The following is an 18,460-nucleotide window of genomic DNA, read 5'->3' on the forward strand; positions in this document are numbered from 1 at the left end:
AATTTAAAGATAAGACCAGTAAAGATCATAAAGTGTTAAAATAATGATACAACCCCAAAATAAATGTCTACTACTGTGTGTGCCAGAACCTGGTGTCACAAGCTACGGGCGACTAGTAGAATATACGCAAAAGAATAATACACTATCCTACTGTCTGAATCAGAATAGACAGAAGCAAAAAGTACAAGAAAGGACTTCTTCGGTTGCGGATCGGCATGAAAGAGAAGCAGCTCACCGTAGAAGTCCCCAAGCGTGCTCACTAATGCGCACCAGGATGATGTCCAAACCCACCTGCCTCAAATCCTGTACATTTAAGTACAGAAGCGTAGTATGAGTACATAAACCACATGTACTCCGTAAGTATCCCGTCTAATCTCGAAGAAGTAGAGACGAGAGGTCGACTTGATACTTACTAAGGGCAAGATAATATAATAATAAAGTGAGATATACAGCATGAAGAATTTCCAATAACACAAGTTTAAGAGAAGAGTCATATTCATGTTCTTGACATAATTAAACTACCAGTTTTCCCTTTTTCATATTAAACATGTGATCATGTCATATCAAAATGTAAGCATATAGATCATGCACAATCATGCCGAGGTCGACGGCCCGCTCCAACAGAAAATAAATTGTGCACTGCCGAGGGTCGAGCGGCACGAACCATAGATGCATCTATTCTCACCGAGGCGATCGGCCCGGTCCATAATCATCAAGAAAATATCAGGAAAGCACATAAGGCTCAATTACATACAAGGGAATTCCTACCAAGACTCAACAAACTCATAAGTTCACTTTTCATTTCCTCAAGTCTCTAGCAAATCATAATTGATCACATTGGCAATTTAAAACAAGAAATATTCCCCAATTAGACATGACGTGGGTCCTAAACTACCCGAACAATTATCATTATAGTAGCTACGCACGGACTCTCGTCACCTAGTACGTACGTAGCCCCCGCATTTAACAACAATTACTCATTTATAATCCTATGGGGACAATTCCCTCTTACAAGGTTAGAAAGGAGACTCACCTCGCTCCAAAGTGCACTTCCAATGTCCAAGAACGAGCCCAAGTCCTTAATTCGAAGCCGAACAATCCCAAACTAATCAAACGAAGTAAGAACTAGTAAATAAAGGCTTACAAGGTCGAACTCTAACTATTTAGGCAATTTTCTAACCATTAACACAAGTTTCCTAAATTTCGACCCCGGGCCCACGTGCCCGGATTCCGAGATTTTTCGAAGGAAGTTGTTCTCTATCACCTAAGGATCACAAATATATGATTTCTAGTTCATTACATGGCAAATTTTTATGATAAGTTCTTAGTTTTATTAAAACCCTAGGTCTAGCTCAAATTCTTGATTTTTACTAAATTTTTGGTGTTTAATCTACCTAATATACATGTATTTAAGATAAGGATGAAGGGAAATTACTTACCTTACCAAGTTATGTGGAAACCCTCTCTTGGAAGAACCCAAATCGCCTAAGTGTAGAGTGAAAAATGAGAGAAATGAGTTTGAGTTCGTATTAAATGAACCCTTCTTCCCCCAGTTATTTTCGCATCTGCGGAAGTATTTCTGCTTCTGCGGAATCCGCTTCTGCGGAATTTGGCCGCTTCTGCGGCTTTTGGGATTTGGGGCTCGAGCGCTTCTACGGTCTGGGGGCCGCATAGGGGGAACCGCTTCTTCGGTCCCTGGGCCGCTTTTGCGGTTTCCCCTGGCCTGCCCCTTCTCTGCTTCTGCGATCTAATGACCGCATCTGCGGTGCCGCTTCTGCGGTCCAAGAACCGCAGATGCGGTTATGACAGAAGCAGCAAGCTTCAGTCATTTTCCAAATTCTAACTTCACTCGAGCCTCGCTCGTTTGACGCTCGGGGCTCCCGTGCCCCGCCCGAACATACCGACAAGTCTGAAATCACGAGGCGGACCTACTCGAACCCTCAAAACACTCAAAACAACGCTAAATCGAGGAATCAGCCCAAAACCAAATGAATCAAATCATTGAACTTCAATTTCTTAATTCTCGTCCAACGGGTCAAAACGCCCTTAAACTACTCGGATTTACACCAAATTTTACGGGTAAGTCTTAACTGATATTTCGGACTTGTACCAAGTTCCGAAATCGAAATCCGAACCCGATACCTAGGAAAACAATGATTTCTTAGTTTATTTAAACCTTTGAAACTTTAACTTAACAATTTCACATAAAAATTCATTACTCGGGCTAGGGACCTCGGAATTCGATTCCGGGCATACGCTAGGTCCCATATTTTCCCACGGACCCTCAGAAATTGTCAAATCATGATTCCGGGTCCGTTTCCCCAAAATGTTGACTGAAGTCAAACTTGGCCTTTTTAAAGAAACTTAAAGAAGCAACTAGACTTATTCTTGCTCAAAACTCTTCTAACTTCCGAACCACCCGTCCCCGTAAGTCATAAATTAGCTAAAGTAAGTGCTGGAAGTCTTATTTAAGGGAACGGGGTTCAAAAATCAAAACGACCGGTCGGGTCGTTACACCCATCCTTGCGGGGGACGATTATCAATCGATTATAACTATCAAATTGTACATCCCCTCCAAGATTCTGCCTGCGTCTACGAGATGGTGCAAAAGCAGCACTAGATATAGCTGGGCGAGAGCCTCCAATATCCAATCTAGATATGCTGGGAATGCATGATAATGATGGACTGGAAGATGATGGAGCAACAAAAGAAGTACCATCATGCTGACTACAATGAAAGCTCGGGGGTGCAGCAGCTGGTGAGCCAGTATGCTGACTAACATGAAAGCTCGGGGGTGCAGCAGCTGGTGAGCCAGTATGCTGACTACCATGAAAGCCCGGGGGTGCAGCAGCTGGTGAGCCAGTATGCTGACTACCATGAAAGCTCGGGGGTGCAGCAGCTGGTGACCCAGTATGCTGACTACTATGAAAGCCCGGGGGTGCAACAGTTGGTGAGTCAGTATGTTGGCTACCATAAAAGATCGAGGATGCAACAGCTGGTGAGCCACCATGTTGACTACCATGAAAGACCGGTGAAGATAATGGTATAGAAGGTGTGGGTACAAAGTTAAAAACGGTGTTACTTTGACTACCTTTAGCAAGCATAGAATAATACTGAACTGAATTATTAGATGGAGGGGGGATAGTGAACATGGTAGATGGCAATGAAGTCGACTGAGGAGGATGAGGAAGAGGATGGCTCATATTTGGCATAGTTGAGAAAGTTGGAACAGATTATTTTTTCTTCTTAGATTTCATTTTTTCCTTCCCCTTAGATGCCATATCTGTAATATAATCATAATAAAATACAAAACAAAAAATACAACAAGTCACAATAAATATAAAATAATTAAACGACTAAAGAAATAAATAAACAACCTAACAAGTCGTAAAAATATAAATAACTTTGCAACATAATAGATAATTAAAGGAATAACATAAAATGTTTAACATCTCATAAAAAAACATACAACAATTCTGCAAAATATTAAATGATTAAAGGAAGAACAACCTAAAAAAGAATAACAAGTTAATCTTCATCTCTATCTTCATAGTAATCATCTAAGTCTTCATCATTGCATGTTTCACTTTCATCTAGTAATTCTTCCTCATCACTTGTTTCACGTTCAACACCTCTATCTTCGTCCTCATTTGTAGCAAGGACAGAAGGATCAAATTCTTCATATATCCCTTCATTATGCTGCAATTCATCTGCTAATTCATCATCCACTATTGATTCAACATTTGAAATGTCATTCTGGTACGCCACATCTAATGCATCTTCGACTACCACTCTACCCACGGACTTTGTTTTCAAAACTACCCGCCATGCAGACTTATTCTTGCTCAACGGATAAGGAGCATAATACACTTGTTTCACCTTTTGTGCAATTATAAAGGGATCATAAAGTCTATATTGCCCCGTGTGTTTAATTTCAACTATGTTGTATTGAGCGTGCACCTTTGTATCTCTATTCGGCGTTGGATCATACCATTTACATCGAAAGAGTACCAACTTTCTCTTCGGCCAACCTACAGCATATTCCAATTCCAAAATCTCTTGAAACACACCATAATAATCAACATCTCCATCACCTTTCACCCACACCCCACTATTGTTGGTTTTCTTTCCATTAGACCATTCTTCTGTATGAAACTTGTACCCATTGACCACGTATTTAGACATCATTCTTACTCTAGGGTTAGGTCCCCAAGCTATATCACGTAAAAATGGGTCTTTAATGCCATTAACTGGATCATAAACCTATATATATAATTAAATATAATTTAGAATTTTAAAAATATATATAATTAATTACATATAATAAAAATCATGTTAAATAATAAGTAATACTTACAAATTCTTTAAACCACTCTGAAAACTTGGGATAAACAACATCTTGCCCATATGTACCCACAAAGTAACTGCCATTATAATATTTTTTTTAGTTAAATTAGTGGTATATTTAATATAAAAGTCCGTAATATATACAAATATATACTTACCTATAATAAGGTTGGACCTCAGGGCAATCTAACAATACATGTGTTGTAGCTGACTTTAGCTCCATCTCAGACAACCTTCGCTTTGGACTATTTTTTGGACCTCCTTTACCTGGTTGATTAAAAATGGAAAAGGGTGGTGCCAAAGGGATCGATTTTGCCTCCATCGTCATGCCAATTCGGTCTATTTATCAAACATGGCACATCATGTTCAAAATAGTATGAACAGAAATAAGATGTTTCTTTACCCACATATGCCTCGCATATCGAACCTTCAATTATTGATCTATTTTTTATGGTCCGTTTACATTTTCCAATAGTCCTAATAGTGTTATTTTTAGAAAAAACAATCTATAAAGCAAATACAATAGGTAAATGATTAAATTTCATTACCTCTCAAAGGGATACATCCATCTACATTGAACTGGCCCTCCAAGTCGTGCCTCTGGTGCAGCAGAGACAGCAAATGGAGTAAATCCATTAGTGCATAATCCCAACCTAATGTTTCTTGGTTCACTAGCAATGTCACGACCCAAAACCCACTAAGGGTCGTGATGGAGCCGGACACCATTGTCAGGCAAGCCAACACAAATAACTAGTAACTTTTCGTTTTAAATATTTCTGAAATCGCTTCTTTTATACGTTTAAACAATACATAATAAATTCCTTTGAATAAATAATGAAACATTTAACAATTTTAAATTTCTGAATAAACCCATATACATTCCAGAACCCGGTGTCACAAGTGCATGAGCATTTACTAGGGAATGAAATAAAATACAGTAACTGTCCGGTATACAAAGTGGACAGAAATGAAAATACAGTACAATACTATGAAGGAGACTATGCTGGCTGCGGGTCATCTCGATAAGTGCAGCTCACCTAATTCTCCGTACCAACCATGCCGCTATGCCACTAAGCCACTAGTCGCACATAAACCTGTGCAACAAAAATGCACAGCAAGTGTAGTATGAGTACGAAAACAACGTGTACTCAGTAAGTATCCCGTCTAATCTCGAAGAAGTAGAGACGAGATGGCAACTTCGACACTTTCTAAAGGTCCAGTAATAATATTATTAATGCGATGACTCACGGATTTATTAAGAACAACATTAGATTCAAATGAGTCACTAAACAGGTGAAAGTTCCTTTTTATTTAAAGTCTCCGTATTCATAATCCATTAATTAACAATTATCTCAAGTTGGGAGAGCAGATGTTAATATCAAAAAAATCTCAAGGCAACTAATACAAGCATGTGCAAATCATGCCGAGGTCGTACGGCCCGATCCAACAATATTTAAACTGTGCACTGCCAGAGGGTCGAATGGCGCGAACCATAGATGCATCTATTTAATCTATCGAGGCGTTCGGCCCGTTCCAGAATTTAAACACACAGACAGTCAATCAAGAAGTCATCAGGAAACAATGATCCGAAGAAAAACCAACTCTCCTTTTAACAATTTAAGAAATGAAGTTTAAATATTTTTAGAAATTCATTTGTTACTCCGATGTGATTTAAGCAATTCAACTGTCAATAAGATTACAAATAATCCAAGTATAGCATGCTTTTGGGTCCTAAACTACCCGGACCTAAACATAATAGTAGCTACGCACGGACTCTCGTCACCTCGTGCGTACGTATCCCCCACAAATAGGAGCACATAACCAATTATTTCACCTATGGGGACAATTCCCTCTTACAAGGTTAGAAAGGAGACTCACCTCTCTCTGAAGATCCATAACCGGCATTCCACGCCCTTCTGAAGACTTGAATCGATGCTAAATGCTCCAAAACTAGCCAATGATTATGCAATTCCATTAATATACGATAAACTACTTATATTAATCCAATTTATAACAATTCCTAACCCCGATCGAAAAAGTTGACAGAAACGCCCTCGGGCCCACGTGCTCGGATTCCGAAAATATTCAAAGATTAAGCTTACCCATGACTCCACGAACTCAAATATATAATTTACTCTCAGTTTCATTTCCAAAATCGTGGTCAAATTCGAAGATTATCAATTTTCTAGGTTTTCCTCAAACCCCCAAATTTCTACCAATTTACATGATAAAATCCATACATAATCGATATATTTATCTCAAGATTGGTGGGATTAGCTTACCTTGTCGTTGATGATGAAAAATCCCACTTGAAGCTCTCCAAAATCGCCCACACCCAATGAAAAATGGGGTAAAATGACCAAACCCCGATTTTTAAAAGAGCTATTCTGTCTCCAGCACTTCCGCACCTGCGGATTCCTCGCCACATCTGCGAGTCCGCATCTGCGGAGCCCTCATCGCACATGCGCCAATCACCGCTTCTGCGGTCCTTCTTCTCGCTTCTACGCTTGCACAGATGCGGCCAATACCCCCGCATCTGCGGTCCCTGCTCCTCTCACACCTAACCGCTTCTGCGGTTCCCTTCCTCGCTTCTGCGGGGCCTCTTCTGCGGTGAACCCTCCGCAGAAGCGGTTATACCAGCAACCAGACCCCTTCAGCTATCTCCAAAATTCCAATTTCGATCCGTTAACCACCCAGAATCCACCCGAGGCCCCCGGGACCCCAACCAATCATGCCAACCAGTCCCAAAACACATTACGGACTTGCTCGAGGCCTCAAATCATATCAAACAATGCTAAAACCACGAATCGACCTCCAATCCAAGCTTTATGAACTTTAGAATTTCCAACTTCTACTTTCGATGTTTAAACCTATCAAATCACGTCCGATTGATTTCAAATTTTGCGCACCAGTCATATTCGACATTTCGGACCTACTCCAACTTTCGGAATCGGATTCCGACCCCGATATCAAAAAATCCACTTCCGGTCAAACTTCTCAAAAACCTTCAAATTTCTATCTTTAGCCAAATGGCTCCAAAATGCTCCACAAACATCCGAATTCACTTCCGATCGCGCTTCCAACTCCAGAATCACCATACGGAGATACTCCTAGACTCGGAATCCCAAACGGACATCGATAACCTTGAAATGCACTTCAACCCAAACTTATGAAATTTGTTCCAAAATGCTAACTTCCACAATAGGCGCCAAAACGCTCCCAGGTCACCCAAAACCCGATCCGGGCATACGCCCAAGTCCGATATCATCATACGAACCTGCTGGAACCTTCAGATCCCGATTCCGAGGTCCTTTACTCTGAAATCCAATCCTAGTCAATTCTCAACTTAAAGCTTTCGAAATGAGAATTTCCTCTCCAAGTCAACTCCGCACTTTCCGAAATTCAATTACGGCCACGCGTACTAGTCGTAATACTTGAAATGAAGCTACTCATGGCCTCAAACTGCTGAACGACGCGCTAGAGCTGAAAACGACCGGTCGGGTCGTTACAAGCAAACTCGGGGAACACCCTATCAAAATGCTTCCACGCTTCTCCATCTGACGGATGGCAGAGTATACCAGGTGGCCTTCTATGTTCGTAGTGCTATCTCATATGAGGAGCAGAACTCATTGATGCATACAACCTCTTTAACCTAGGTATAAGAGGTAAGTAATGCATCACTTTAACTGGAACTTTCTTTTTTGTATTGGCATTTGTGACTTCCTTAAAACGAGGCTGATTACAAAATTTACAGTTCTCTAGAGATGCGTCATCCTTATAGAATAACATGCAACCTTTCTCACAACAATCAATTCTCTCTGATGAAAGACCCAAGTTAGAAACCAATTTTTTAGCAGTGTAGAAATCTTTTGATAAGTCAATGTTACTCGAATTAAGTTCATTCATAAGCCCAATAATAGAACCCATGCCCGCTTGGAAAATAGAACTATCCGATTTAATACTTAGCAATCTAACCGCAACAGACAACTTGGAATGCACCGAGCCTTCATACAATGGACGACTAGCTTCTAGTAACTATTCGTAGAAACGCTTAGCCTCATCATTTGGTTCGGATTGAACCCCAGGAAACGTCCCAAAAGCATACCTCATCATTTTATTGTATCGAGAATTTTCAACATTATGCTCCGCAATGGGGCTACCCTCACCACCAAAAGAATTATGAAAGTTAGCATCATCTAAACTAGCATGATTCTCCCCGTGAGCAGTCCATATATAATAATTTTCTACAAACCCTTTCTTGTAGAGATGGACTTTAACTTCGTCTTATTTCAATAACTTAACACATTTACATTCACACAAGGACATCTAATCCTTCCTCCAATAAGAAAATCATCAAGTGTTTGAGCCTTAGCAATAAATTTAGCAACCTCTTCAATAAATTCATCCCTCAACCCCCACGATTAGGATGATTCCTATTATACACCCATCTACGATGCACAAATTCCATCTACACAAATAGAAATCTATAAATGAGATATTTAATGTAATTTGATTTATTTAAACTAGTTATTCAACACTCGAAATCTCACATTAATCCCTATTCTAAATAATATAAGTCTTTAAATATACTAATTAAATTTGAATAGCTTCTTAAATGTTCATATAATCCAAATTAATTATTGATTTCTCAACAAAAGAAATAGTCGTAGCTAACAATTATTTAAACTATTTCAACATATAAAAAAAATTAAAGAATTCTTAAAGAATAAAACTATGGAGTAGTCATGCACATATGGTAATCTTTCTCTTCTTGTGGCTAATTCATAATTTAGAAACAAGGAAAATATAGTCCACTCTAAAGTCTAAAAGGCTAAACTGACTTCAATTATTTATTGTAAGAAGCCATTTTTTTAAATACCTGAAAGCTTTTTCAATCAACACATGAAAAATATCACCAAAAACATCTATCCTTACCAAACACAATCTAAACGGCCAATAAAAATTTTTAAACGGCCAAAGAAAGAGACTGTTAGAGGACAAATTGAACCAATTTTTTTCTCATACCATAGACAAGAAAGTTATTAAAAAATAAATAAGCCAAAAGCATTCAGAAACAAGAAAACTGAAAGAAAATATTTAAAAATAGATTCATAGTTTCTAATTCCTTATTTTATGCTAAGAAGCAGCAGCCATAACCAGGATACAACATTGTAAGATGATTTTGTGTAGCATATTTTCCTTATCAGTCATATTTCCTATAGATGATTGGTCTAAATACCCAACCACGTGAGGTTACTAATTTTAAATTTTCTAAATTCAATGCAGTAGAAAATAAAGACTAGCACCACCTAATCANCTTTGAGGTCATCCTGGGCATGGATTGGTTGTCTCCATATCACGCCGTTCTAGATTGCCATGCCAAGACTGTTACTTTAGCGATTCCAGGATTGCCAGGGTTGGAGTGGAAGGGTTCCACAGTTGATACCACTAGCCGGTTTATCTCTTTCCTGAAGGCTCGACACATGGTCGAGAAGGGGTGTTTGGCATACCTGGCTTATGTTCGGGACACCACCGCAGAGTCTCCGACGATTGATTCAGTTCCACTAGTTCGAGAGTTCGCCGATGTGTTTCCTTCTGATCTTCCTGGCATGCCACCGGATCGTGATATCGATTTTTGTATTGATTTGGCTCCAGGCACCCAGCCTATATCCATCCCACGTACCGTATGGCTGCTAAGGAATTGGAGGAGTTAAAGGAGCAGCTTGAGGAGTTGTTAGAAAAAGGGTTTATTAGACCCAGTGTATCGCCTTGGGGTGCACCAGTGTTATTTGTGAAGAAGAAGGATGGGACTATGCGGATGTGCATTGATTACCGCCAATTGAACAAAGTCACCATCAAGAACAAGTATCCGTTGCCTCGTATCGATGACTTGTTCAACCAGTTGCAGGGTGCGAGGGTGTCCTCTAATATAGACTTGAGGTCAGGGTACCATCAGTTGAAGATTCGGGACTCGGATGTTCCGAAGACTGCATTCCAAGCTAGATATGGCCATTATGAGTTTTTGCTGATGTCCTTTGGCTTGACTAATGCCCCAGCAGCATTTATGGATTTGATGAACAGGGTGTTCAGGCCTTATATTGATTCCTTCGTCATCGTCTTCATTGACGACATCCTGATATATTCACGTAGCCTGGGGGAGCACGAGCAGCATCTGAGAGTAGTACTCCAGACCTTGCGAGAGCAGAAGCTATATGCTAAGTTCTCCAAGTGTGAGTTTTGGCTAGAGTCTGTGGCATTCTTGGGGCATATTATGTCAGGAGAGGGTATTAAGGTAGATCCCAAGAAGATTGAGGCAGTTCAGAGTTGGCCACGCCCTACTTTAGTGACCGAGATCAGGATTTTCCTGGGGTTGGCAGGTTATTACAGGCGATTCGTGTAGGGCTTTTCATCTATTGCATCACCTCTGACTATACTGGCCCAGAAGGGTGCTCCTTTCCATTGGTCCGATGATTGCGAGGCGAGCTTCTAGAAGCTCAAGACAGCCTTGACTACAACACCAGTTCTTATGTTGCCTTCCGGTTCAGGGATGTATACAATGTATTGTGACGCTTCGCGCATTGGCTTAGGTTGTGTATTGATGCAGGATGTGCGAGTTATTGCATATGCCTCCCGTCAGCTGAAGATTCATGAGAAAAATTATCCTGTGCACGATTTGGAGTTGGCGGCGATTGTTCATGCTCTTAAGATATGGAGGCACTACTTGTATGGGGCGTCGTGCGAGGTTTATACTGATCATCGTAGATTGCAGCATTTGTTCAAGCAGAGAGATCTTAATTTGAGGCAGCGTAGGTGGCTTGAGTTACTGAAGGATTATGATATCACCATTCTTTATCATTCGGGTAAGGCGAATTTGGTTGCGGATGCCTTAAACATGAAGGCAGAGAGTATGGGTAGCTTGGCATTCATTCCAGCAGGGGAGAGGCCACTAGCTTGGGACATTCAGTCCTTGGCTAACAGGCTAGTGAGGTTGGACATTTCGGAGCTCAGCCGGGTTCTTGCTTGTATGGTTGCTCAATCTTCATTATCGGGGGAGATAAAGGCCCGACAGTTCGATGATCCACATCTGGCGGTTCCCAGAGAGACGGTGCTTCAGGGAGGTTCCAAGGAGGTTTCTATTGGCAAGGATTGTGTTTTGCGGCTACAGGGTCGTCTATATGTTCCTAATGTTGATGGTCTGAGGGAGAGGATACTAGAGGAGGCAAACAGTTCACGGTATTCCATCCATCCGGGGGCTACGAAGATGTATCGTGACTTGAGGCAGCATTACTGGTGGCGGAGGATGAAGAAAGACATAGTGGAGTATGTGGCTAGGTGTTTGAATTGCCAGCAGGTCAAGTATGAACATCAGAGACCGGGTGGCCTAGTTCAGCAGATGCCTATACCAGAATGGAAGTGGGAGCGCATTACCATGGATTTCGTAGTTTGGTTGCCGTGGACCTTGCGGAAGTTTGATGCAGTATGGGTCGTCGTTGATAGGTTGACCAAGTTGGCCCACTTCATTCCAGTGGCGACTACTTATACAGCGGAGAGGAATGCTCAGATTTATATTCGGAGATAGTCCAATTGCACGGTGTGCCTATTTCTATTATATCGGACAGAGGCCCTCAGTTCACTTCCCATTTCTGGAGAGCCATTCAGAGTGAGTTGGGGACCTGCGTAAAGCTTAACACAGCATTCCATCCTCAGACCGACGGACAGTCTGAGCTGACGATTCAGATTCTAAAGGATATGCTTAGAGCCTGTGTGATTTTCTTTGGAGGGCAGTGGGACCAGTTCTTGCCCTTGGCGGAGTTTGCATACAACAATAGCTATCAGTCCAGCATAGAGATGGCTCCATACGAGGCTTTATATGGTCGCCGTTGTCGTTCTCCTATCGGGTGGTTCGAGCCTGGCGAGGCTAAGTTATATGGTACAGATTTGGTCGGGATGCCTTGGATAAGGTAAGGTTGATTCAGGAGAGGCTTCGCACAGCTCAGTCCAGACAGAAGATTACGCGGATCAGAAGGCGCGTGATGTATCATTCATGGTTGGCGAGAAGGTTCTCTTGAAAGTCTCGCCAATGAAGGGCATTATGAGGTTCGGGAAAAATGGCAAGTTGAGCCCAAGGTTTATTGGTCCCTTTGAGGTGTTGAGGAGAGTTGGGGAGGTTGCCTATGAGCTTGCGTTACCCCCCAGCTTATCAGGAGTTCATCCAGTTTTTCATGTATCGATGCTTCGGAAGTATCATCCTGATCTATCCCATGTGTTAGACTTCAGTACCATTTAGCTGGATGAGAGTTTGGGTTATGAAGAGGAGCCAGTTGCCATCATTGATAGACAGGATTGCCAGTTGAGTTCCAAGAGGATTTCTGCAGTGCGGGTCCAGCGGAGGGGCCAACCAGTCGAGGAGGCGACCTGGGAGTCCGAGGAGGACATGCGGAGCAGATACCCTCATCTATTCAGCACTTCAGGTATCTTTCTATGCCCGTTCGAGTACGAACGTCTATTTAAGAGGTGGAGGATGGAACGACCCGACCGGTCGTTTGCCTTTTTAGAACCCCGTTTCCCCAAATAAAACTCTTCGTGCTCGCTTTAACTAATTTATGACCTGCAGGAATGGTTGGTTCGGGATTTAGAAGAAATTTGGATTGAAATATGCACATTTAACTCTTTAGGATTTTCTTAAAAGGCTAAATTTGACTTCGGTCAACATTTTGGGCAAACGGGCCCGGATTCGTGTTTTGACGGTTTCGGAGGATCCGCGGAAAAATATGGACCTGGGCGTATGCCCGGAATCGAATTCCGAGGTCCCTAGCCCGAGAAATGAATTTTTATTAAAAATTGTTAATCTGAAATATTAAGGATTTAAAGAAACTAACAAATGATTGATTTCATGAGTATCGGGCTCGTATGTTGGTTTCGAAGCCCGGTACAAGTCCGAAATATCATTTAAGACCTACCCGCAAAAATTCGCGTCAATCCAAGTAGTTTAAGGGCGTTTTGGCCCGTTGGAGGAAAATTAAGAACTGAAGTTCATAAGTTTGATCCATTTGGTTTTAGGGGGTGATTCCTAGATTTAGCGTTGTTTCGGGTGTTCCAAAGGTTCGAGTGGGTCCGTCTCGTGATTTCAGACTTGTCGGTATGTTCGGGCGGGGCCCGGGAGCCCCGAGCATCAAACGGACGAGGCTCGAGTGAAGTGGAAATTTGGAAAAAGGACTGAAGTTTGCTGCTTCTGTCATAACCGCACCTGCGGTTGCTGGACCGCAGGTGCGAGACCGCAGAAGCGGTCCTTTAATCGCAGAAGCGGCCCAGAGCAGGGAGGCCAGGAACCGCAGAAGCGGCTCCCAAGCCGCAGATGGGGCTCCGCACATGCGGCGTCCAGACCGTAGAAGCGGTCCCAGCCTTCTCTCCCCATTTCGCAGATGCGGTCATCTTCTCGCAGATGCGGGACCCTGACCGCCGATGCGGAAATCACTGAACCAGTGAGGTTTATTAAAGACGGGTTTTAAACCCATTTTTGACACTTTTCACTCCTCCATTGGCGATTTTTGAGCTCTTGAGAGAAAATCTTCGCCACGCATCTTGAGGTAAGTTAGTCCTACCCATTTCTAGTTTATTACTATTGTTTTAGGTAGATTAAACACTAGTATGAAGGTGAAATCATGGGGTTAGAGCAAAACCTAGGGTTTTAATAAAAGTTAGATTTAACCATGAAATTTGCTATGGAATGAATTAGAAATCATATATTGTTGATCCTTAGGATGTAGAGAACAACTTCCTTCAAAAAATCTCGGAATCCGGGCACGTGGGCCCAGGGTCGGATTTTAGAAAACTTGTGTTAAGAGTTGGGAAATTTCTTAAATAGCTAGGATTCGATCTTGTGAGTCTATATTGACTAGTTTTTACTTCGTTTAAGTAGTTTGGGATTGTTCGGCTCTGAATTGAGGGTGTGGACTCGTTCTTTGAATTGGAAGTGCATTTTGGAGCGAGGTGAGTCTCCTTTCTAACCTTGTAAGAGGGAATTGTCCCCATAGGTATAATAATTGAATTAATTGCCATTATATGTGGGGGCTACGTACGTACTAGGTGATGAGAGTCTGTGCGTAGCGGCTATTATCTTAAGTTCGGGTAGTCTAGGACCAATAAGCATGCTCTACGTGATATTCTTGTAATTTGACGATAAATTCGGATTCGTATAAGCTATTTTGATTAAGGTAAATGAGATTAGTGAAGGAACCTTATCCTGTTTGGTCTTTTAAAAGAAAATATTGGGTATTCCCATGAATAACTACTCCTCAGATATATTTATTATTGTTTGCTTGTTGATGAGCTTATTTATATTTGACTGCGTCGCATGGATAATTCGCGAGCGAGGTAATAGATGCATCTATGGTTCGAGCCGTTCGACCCTCGGCAGTGCACAATTTATTTTATGTTCGATCGGGCCGTACGTCCCACGGTGTTACTTGCGCATGTTTTGCTTGGCATTTCTCTGAGGACTGAATTTCATATCTGTTTGAATTATAGATGAATATCCATGATAATGCTTGGGAAGGAGCTGTCATTTCATGGTTTCTTTTTTAAAAAGCTAATAACTTGTGCTTTCCATGTTATTTATAAATTCTTCTCACATTGTTTGACCCTAGTAAGTGTCAAGTCGACCTCTCATCTCTGCTTCTTCGAGATTAGACGGGATACTTACTGGGTACATATTGTTTATGTACTCATACTACTCTTCTGTACTTGATTGTACAGGGTCTGAGGCAGGTGTATCTGGCTACCAGTCTGGTGCGTATCTCTGAGCGGACTCGAGACTTCTACGGTGAGCTGCTTCCCTTCCATGCCGTTCCGCAACCTGAAAAAGTCTTTCTTATGTAGTTTCTTATGCTGTCTATTCCGCTTCGGACAGTAGGATAGTGTGATTCTTTTGTATATTCTACTAGTTGCCCACAGCTTGTGACACCAGGTCCTGGCACACACATTAGTAGACTGTATTATTTTGGGGTTGTATGATTATCATGACTTTATTAATCATTTCTGATTTTTATTTCAACTTAAAGAATTATTCCACTAGTTCGGGGTAAAGGTAAATGAAAGTTTAGTCAGTACTTTTCCGCGTTGGCTTGCCCGGCAATGGTGTTGGGCGCCATCATGAACGTATGTTTAAGTGGGAGAGAATGTAATGACTCGACCGCTCGTTTGGGGCTCTAGCGCGTCGTTCAGCGGTTTGAGTCCCTGAGTAGTTTCACTTCAGGTATTATGACTTGTACGAATGGTCGGAATTGAATTTCGGAAAGTTCGGAGTTGATTCGGAAAAAAATTCTCAACAAGCTTTAAGTTGAAAGAATTGACTAAGATTGGATTTTTGAGTAAACGACCTCGGAATCGGGATTTGAAGGTTCCAGCAGGTTCGTATGATGATTTCAGACTTGGGCGTATGTCCGGATCAGGTTTTGGAAGACCCGGGGACGTTTCGGCGCCTATAGTGGAAGTTAGCATTTTCGGAAGAATTTCATAAGTTTTGATTGAAGTGCATTTCAGTGTTATCGTTGTCTGTTTGGGATTCCGGGTCTGGGAATAGCTCCGTATGGTGATTCTGGTGTTGGGAGCGCAATCGGAAGTGAATTCGGACGTCCGTGGGTCATTTTGGATTCATTTGGCTAGAGATCGAAATTTGAAGGTTTTTGAGAAGTTTGACCGGAAGTGGACTTTTTGATATCGGGGTCGGAATCCAATTTCGGAAGTTGGAGTAGGTCAGTAACGTCGAATGTGACTTATGTGCAAAATTAGAGATCAATCAGATGTGTTTTGATAGGGTTCGGCATCGACTTGAAGTTGGAATTTCTCAAGTTCATCAAGTTCGATTTGGGGTGTGATTCGTGAATGTAGCGTTGTTTGATGTGATTTGAGGCCTCGAAAAAGTCCTTAATGTCTGTTGGGACTGGTTGGTGTGATTGGACGGGGTCCCGGGGGCCTCGGATGGATTCCGGGTGGTTAACGGATCGAATTAGAATTTGGAGGAAGAACTGAAGCTGCTGCCTCCTGGTGTAACCGCACCTGCGAGACTTAGGCCGCAGAAGCGGCTAGGAGGGGCGCAGATGCGGTGTTTGGCCAGAAGTGAAGAGACCGCAGATGCGGTCATGTAGCCGCAGAGGCGGGACCGCACCTGCGATAGTTGAGGCGCAGAAGCGGAAAGGGGAGCTTGGTGAGAAACCGCAAGAGCGGTAGAGGGGCCGCACCTGCGGAGCCGCAGAAGCGGTCGTGTGACCGCATGTTCGGAAATGCTGGAGGCAGTGAGTTGTTTTAAAGTCGGGATTGGGCCATTTTCTTTCATCTTTCTCTTGGCTTGGACGATTCTTGGAGGGTTTCAAGAGGGGGTCTTCAATGGCAAGGTAAGTAATTCCCACTCCTTATAAGTCAAATACATGGATGTTATACGTATTAAAGTATGGAAATTTGTAGAAATATGGGATTTTGAGGGAAAACCTAGAAAATTAGTATTCTTGGATTTTGACCACGATTTTGGACATGAAGTTGAGCGTAAATTATATATTTGAGTTCGTGAGCTTATGGGTAAACTTTATCTTTGAAAGATTTCGGAATCCGGGCACGTGCGCCAGATGGCGTTTTTGCCAACTTTTCGATCGGGGTTAGGAACTGTTATAAATTGGATTATTATGAGTAGTTGATCATATATTAATGGATTTGCATAATTGTTGGCTAGTTTTGGAGAGTTGTGCATCAATTTGAGTCCTCGGAAGGGCGTGGAATGATGGTTATGGGACTTCGGAGCGAGGTGAGTCTCCTTTCTAACCTTGTAAGAGGGAATTGTCCCCATAGGTGAATTAATTGGATATGTGCTTCTATTTGTGGGGGCTACGTACGCACGATGCGACGAGAGTCCATGCGTAGCTACTATTATGCTAAAGTTCGGGTAGTTTAGGACCCAAAAGCATGCTTTACTTGCAATATCTGAAATCTTGCTGTCAATTTAAAAGTGCTTAAAACATATCGAACGTGTAAATGAATTTCTAAAAGACTAGTCATCGTTTCTTGATTTTTTTTAAAGGAGAAATTGCCTTTTCTTGGATAATTGTTTTCGGATGAAGTCTTGATTGACTGTTTGAATGTGTGTATCTATGAGTACCTGCGTCGCATGTATGATTCGCGAGCGGGGTAACTCTATTATTTATATTTGACCGCGTCGCACGTATGATTCGCGAGCGGGGTAATAGATGCATCTATGGTTCGCACCATTCGATCCTCTAGCAGTGCACATTTTAAATATCGTTGGATCGGGCCGTACGACCTCGGCATGAGTTGTGCATGCTTGTATTGCTTGCCTTGAAATTCATCGAAGTTGATATTGTCACTCCCTGTCTTGAGAATAAATGTACAATTGATGAAAACGAAATTTGGCAATTTCCCTTTGAATAAAGGAATTGTTTACTTGTTTCGTTCTGTTGAGTTACAACCGTGCTTTATAAAAATCCTTGATTTTATTATATTAATTGTGTATCATTATTGGACCACTAGTAAGTGTCGAAGTCGACCTCTCGTCTCTACTTCTTCAAGATTAGGCGGGATACTTAGTGAGTACACGTTGTTTTCGTACTCATGCTACACTTGTTGTGCATTTTTGTTGCACATGCACACGTAATTCTAGTGGCCTACTGGGCGTAGCAGCATGGATGATACGGAGACTATGTGAGCTGCATTCCTCGAGGCGACTCGCAGCTAGTATAGTCTCTTTCAGCGTATTGTATTTACTTCCTGTCCAATTTGTATTCCGGACAGTTATTGTATTATACCTTGTTTTCCTAGAAATTGCTCATGCACTTGTGACACCGGGTTCTGGGATGATTATGGGATTATTCAGTATTCAGGAATTGTTAAAGACACCATTATTATTTCAACAAATTTCATTATTTATTGTTCAATGTATAAAAGAAAAATGATTTCAATATATACTAAAATGAGAATTTAATTAACTTCTTGGTATTGGCTTGCCTGACAGTGGTGTCCGGCGCCATCACGACCCTTAGTGGATTTTGGGTCGTGACAATATTGAAGACTTTAAGAGTTGTTTGATATATATATATATATATATATA

General features: G+C 41.7%; 1 protein-coding gene across 1 annotated transcript; it reads right to left on the minus strand.

Annotated features, from left to right (window-relative positions):
• Nucleotides 1-2,515: 2,515 nt before the first annotated feature.
• LOC109217358 (mucin-1-like) lies at nucleotides 2,516-3,212 on the minus strand (the record flags this gene model as incomplete). The annotated part of the gene is made up of 1 exon (XM_019381598.1): nucleotides 2,516-3,212. A coding segment is annotated over exon 1 (697 nt), but the record flags the coding sequence as incomplete, so codon positions are not given.
• Nucleotides 3,213-18,460: the final 15,248 nt, after the last annotated feature.

The sequence above is a fragment of the Nicotiana attenuata genome, unplaced genomic scaffold (assembly GCF_001879085.1).
Source record: "Nicotiana attenuata strain UT unplaced genomic scaffold, NIATTr2, whole genome shotgun sequence".
Classification (NCBI taxonomy): domain Eukaryota; kingdom Viridiplantae; phylum Streptophyta; class Magnoliopsida; order Solanales; family Solanaceae; genus Nicotiana; species Nicotiana attenuata.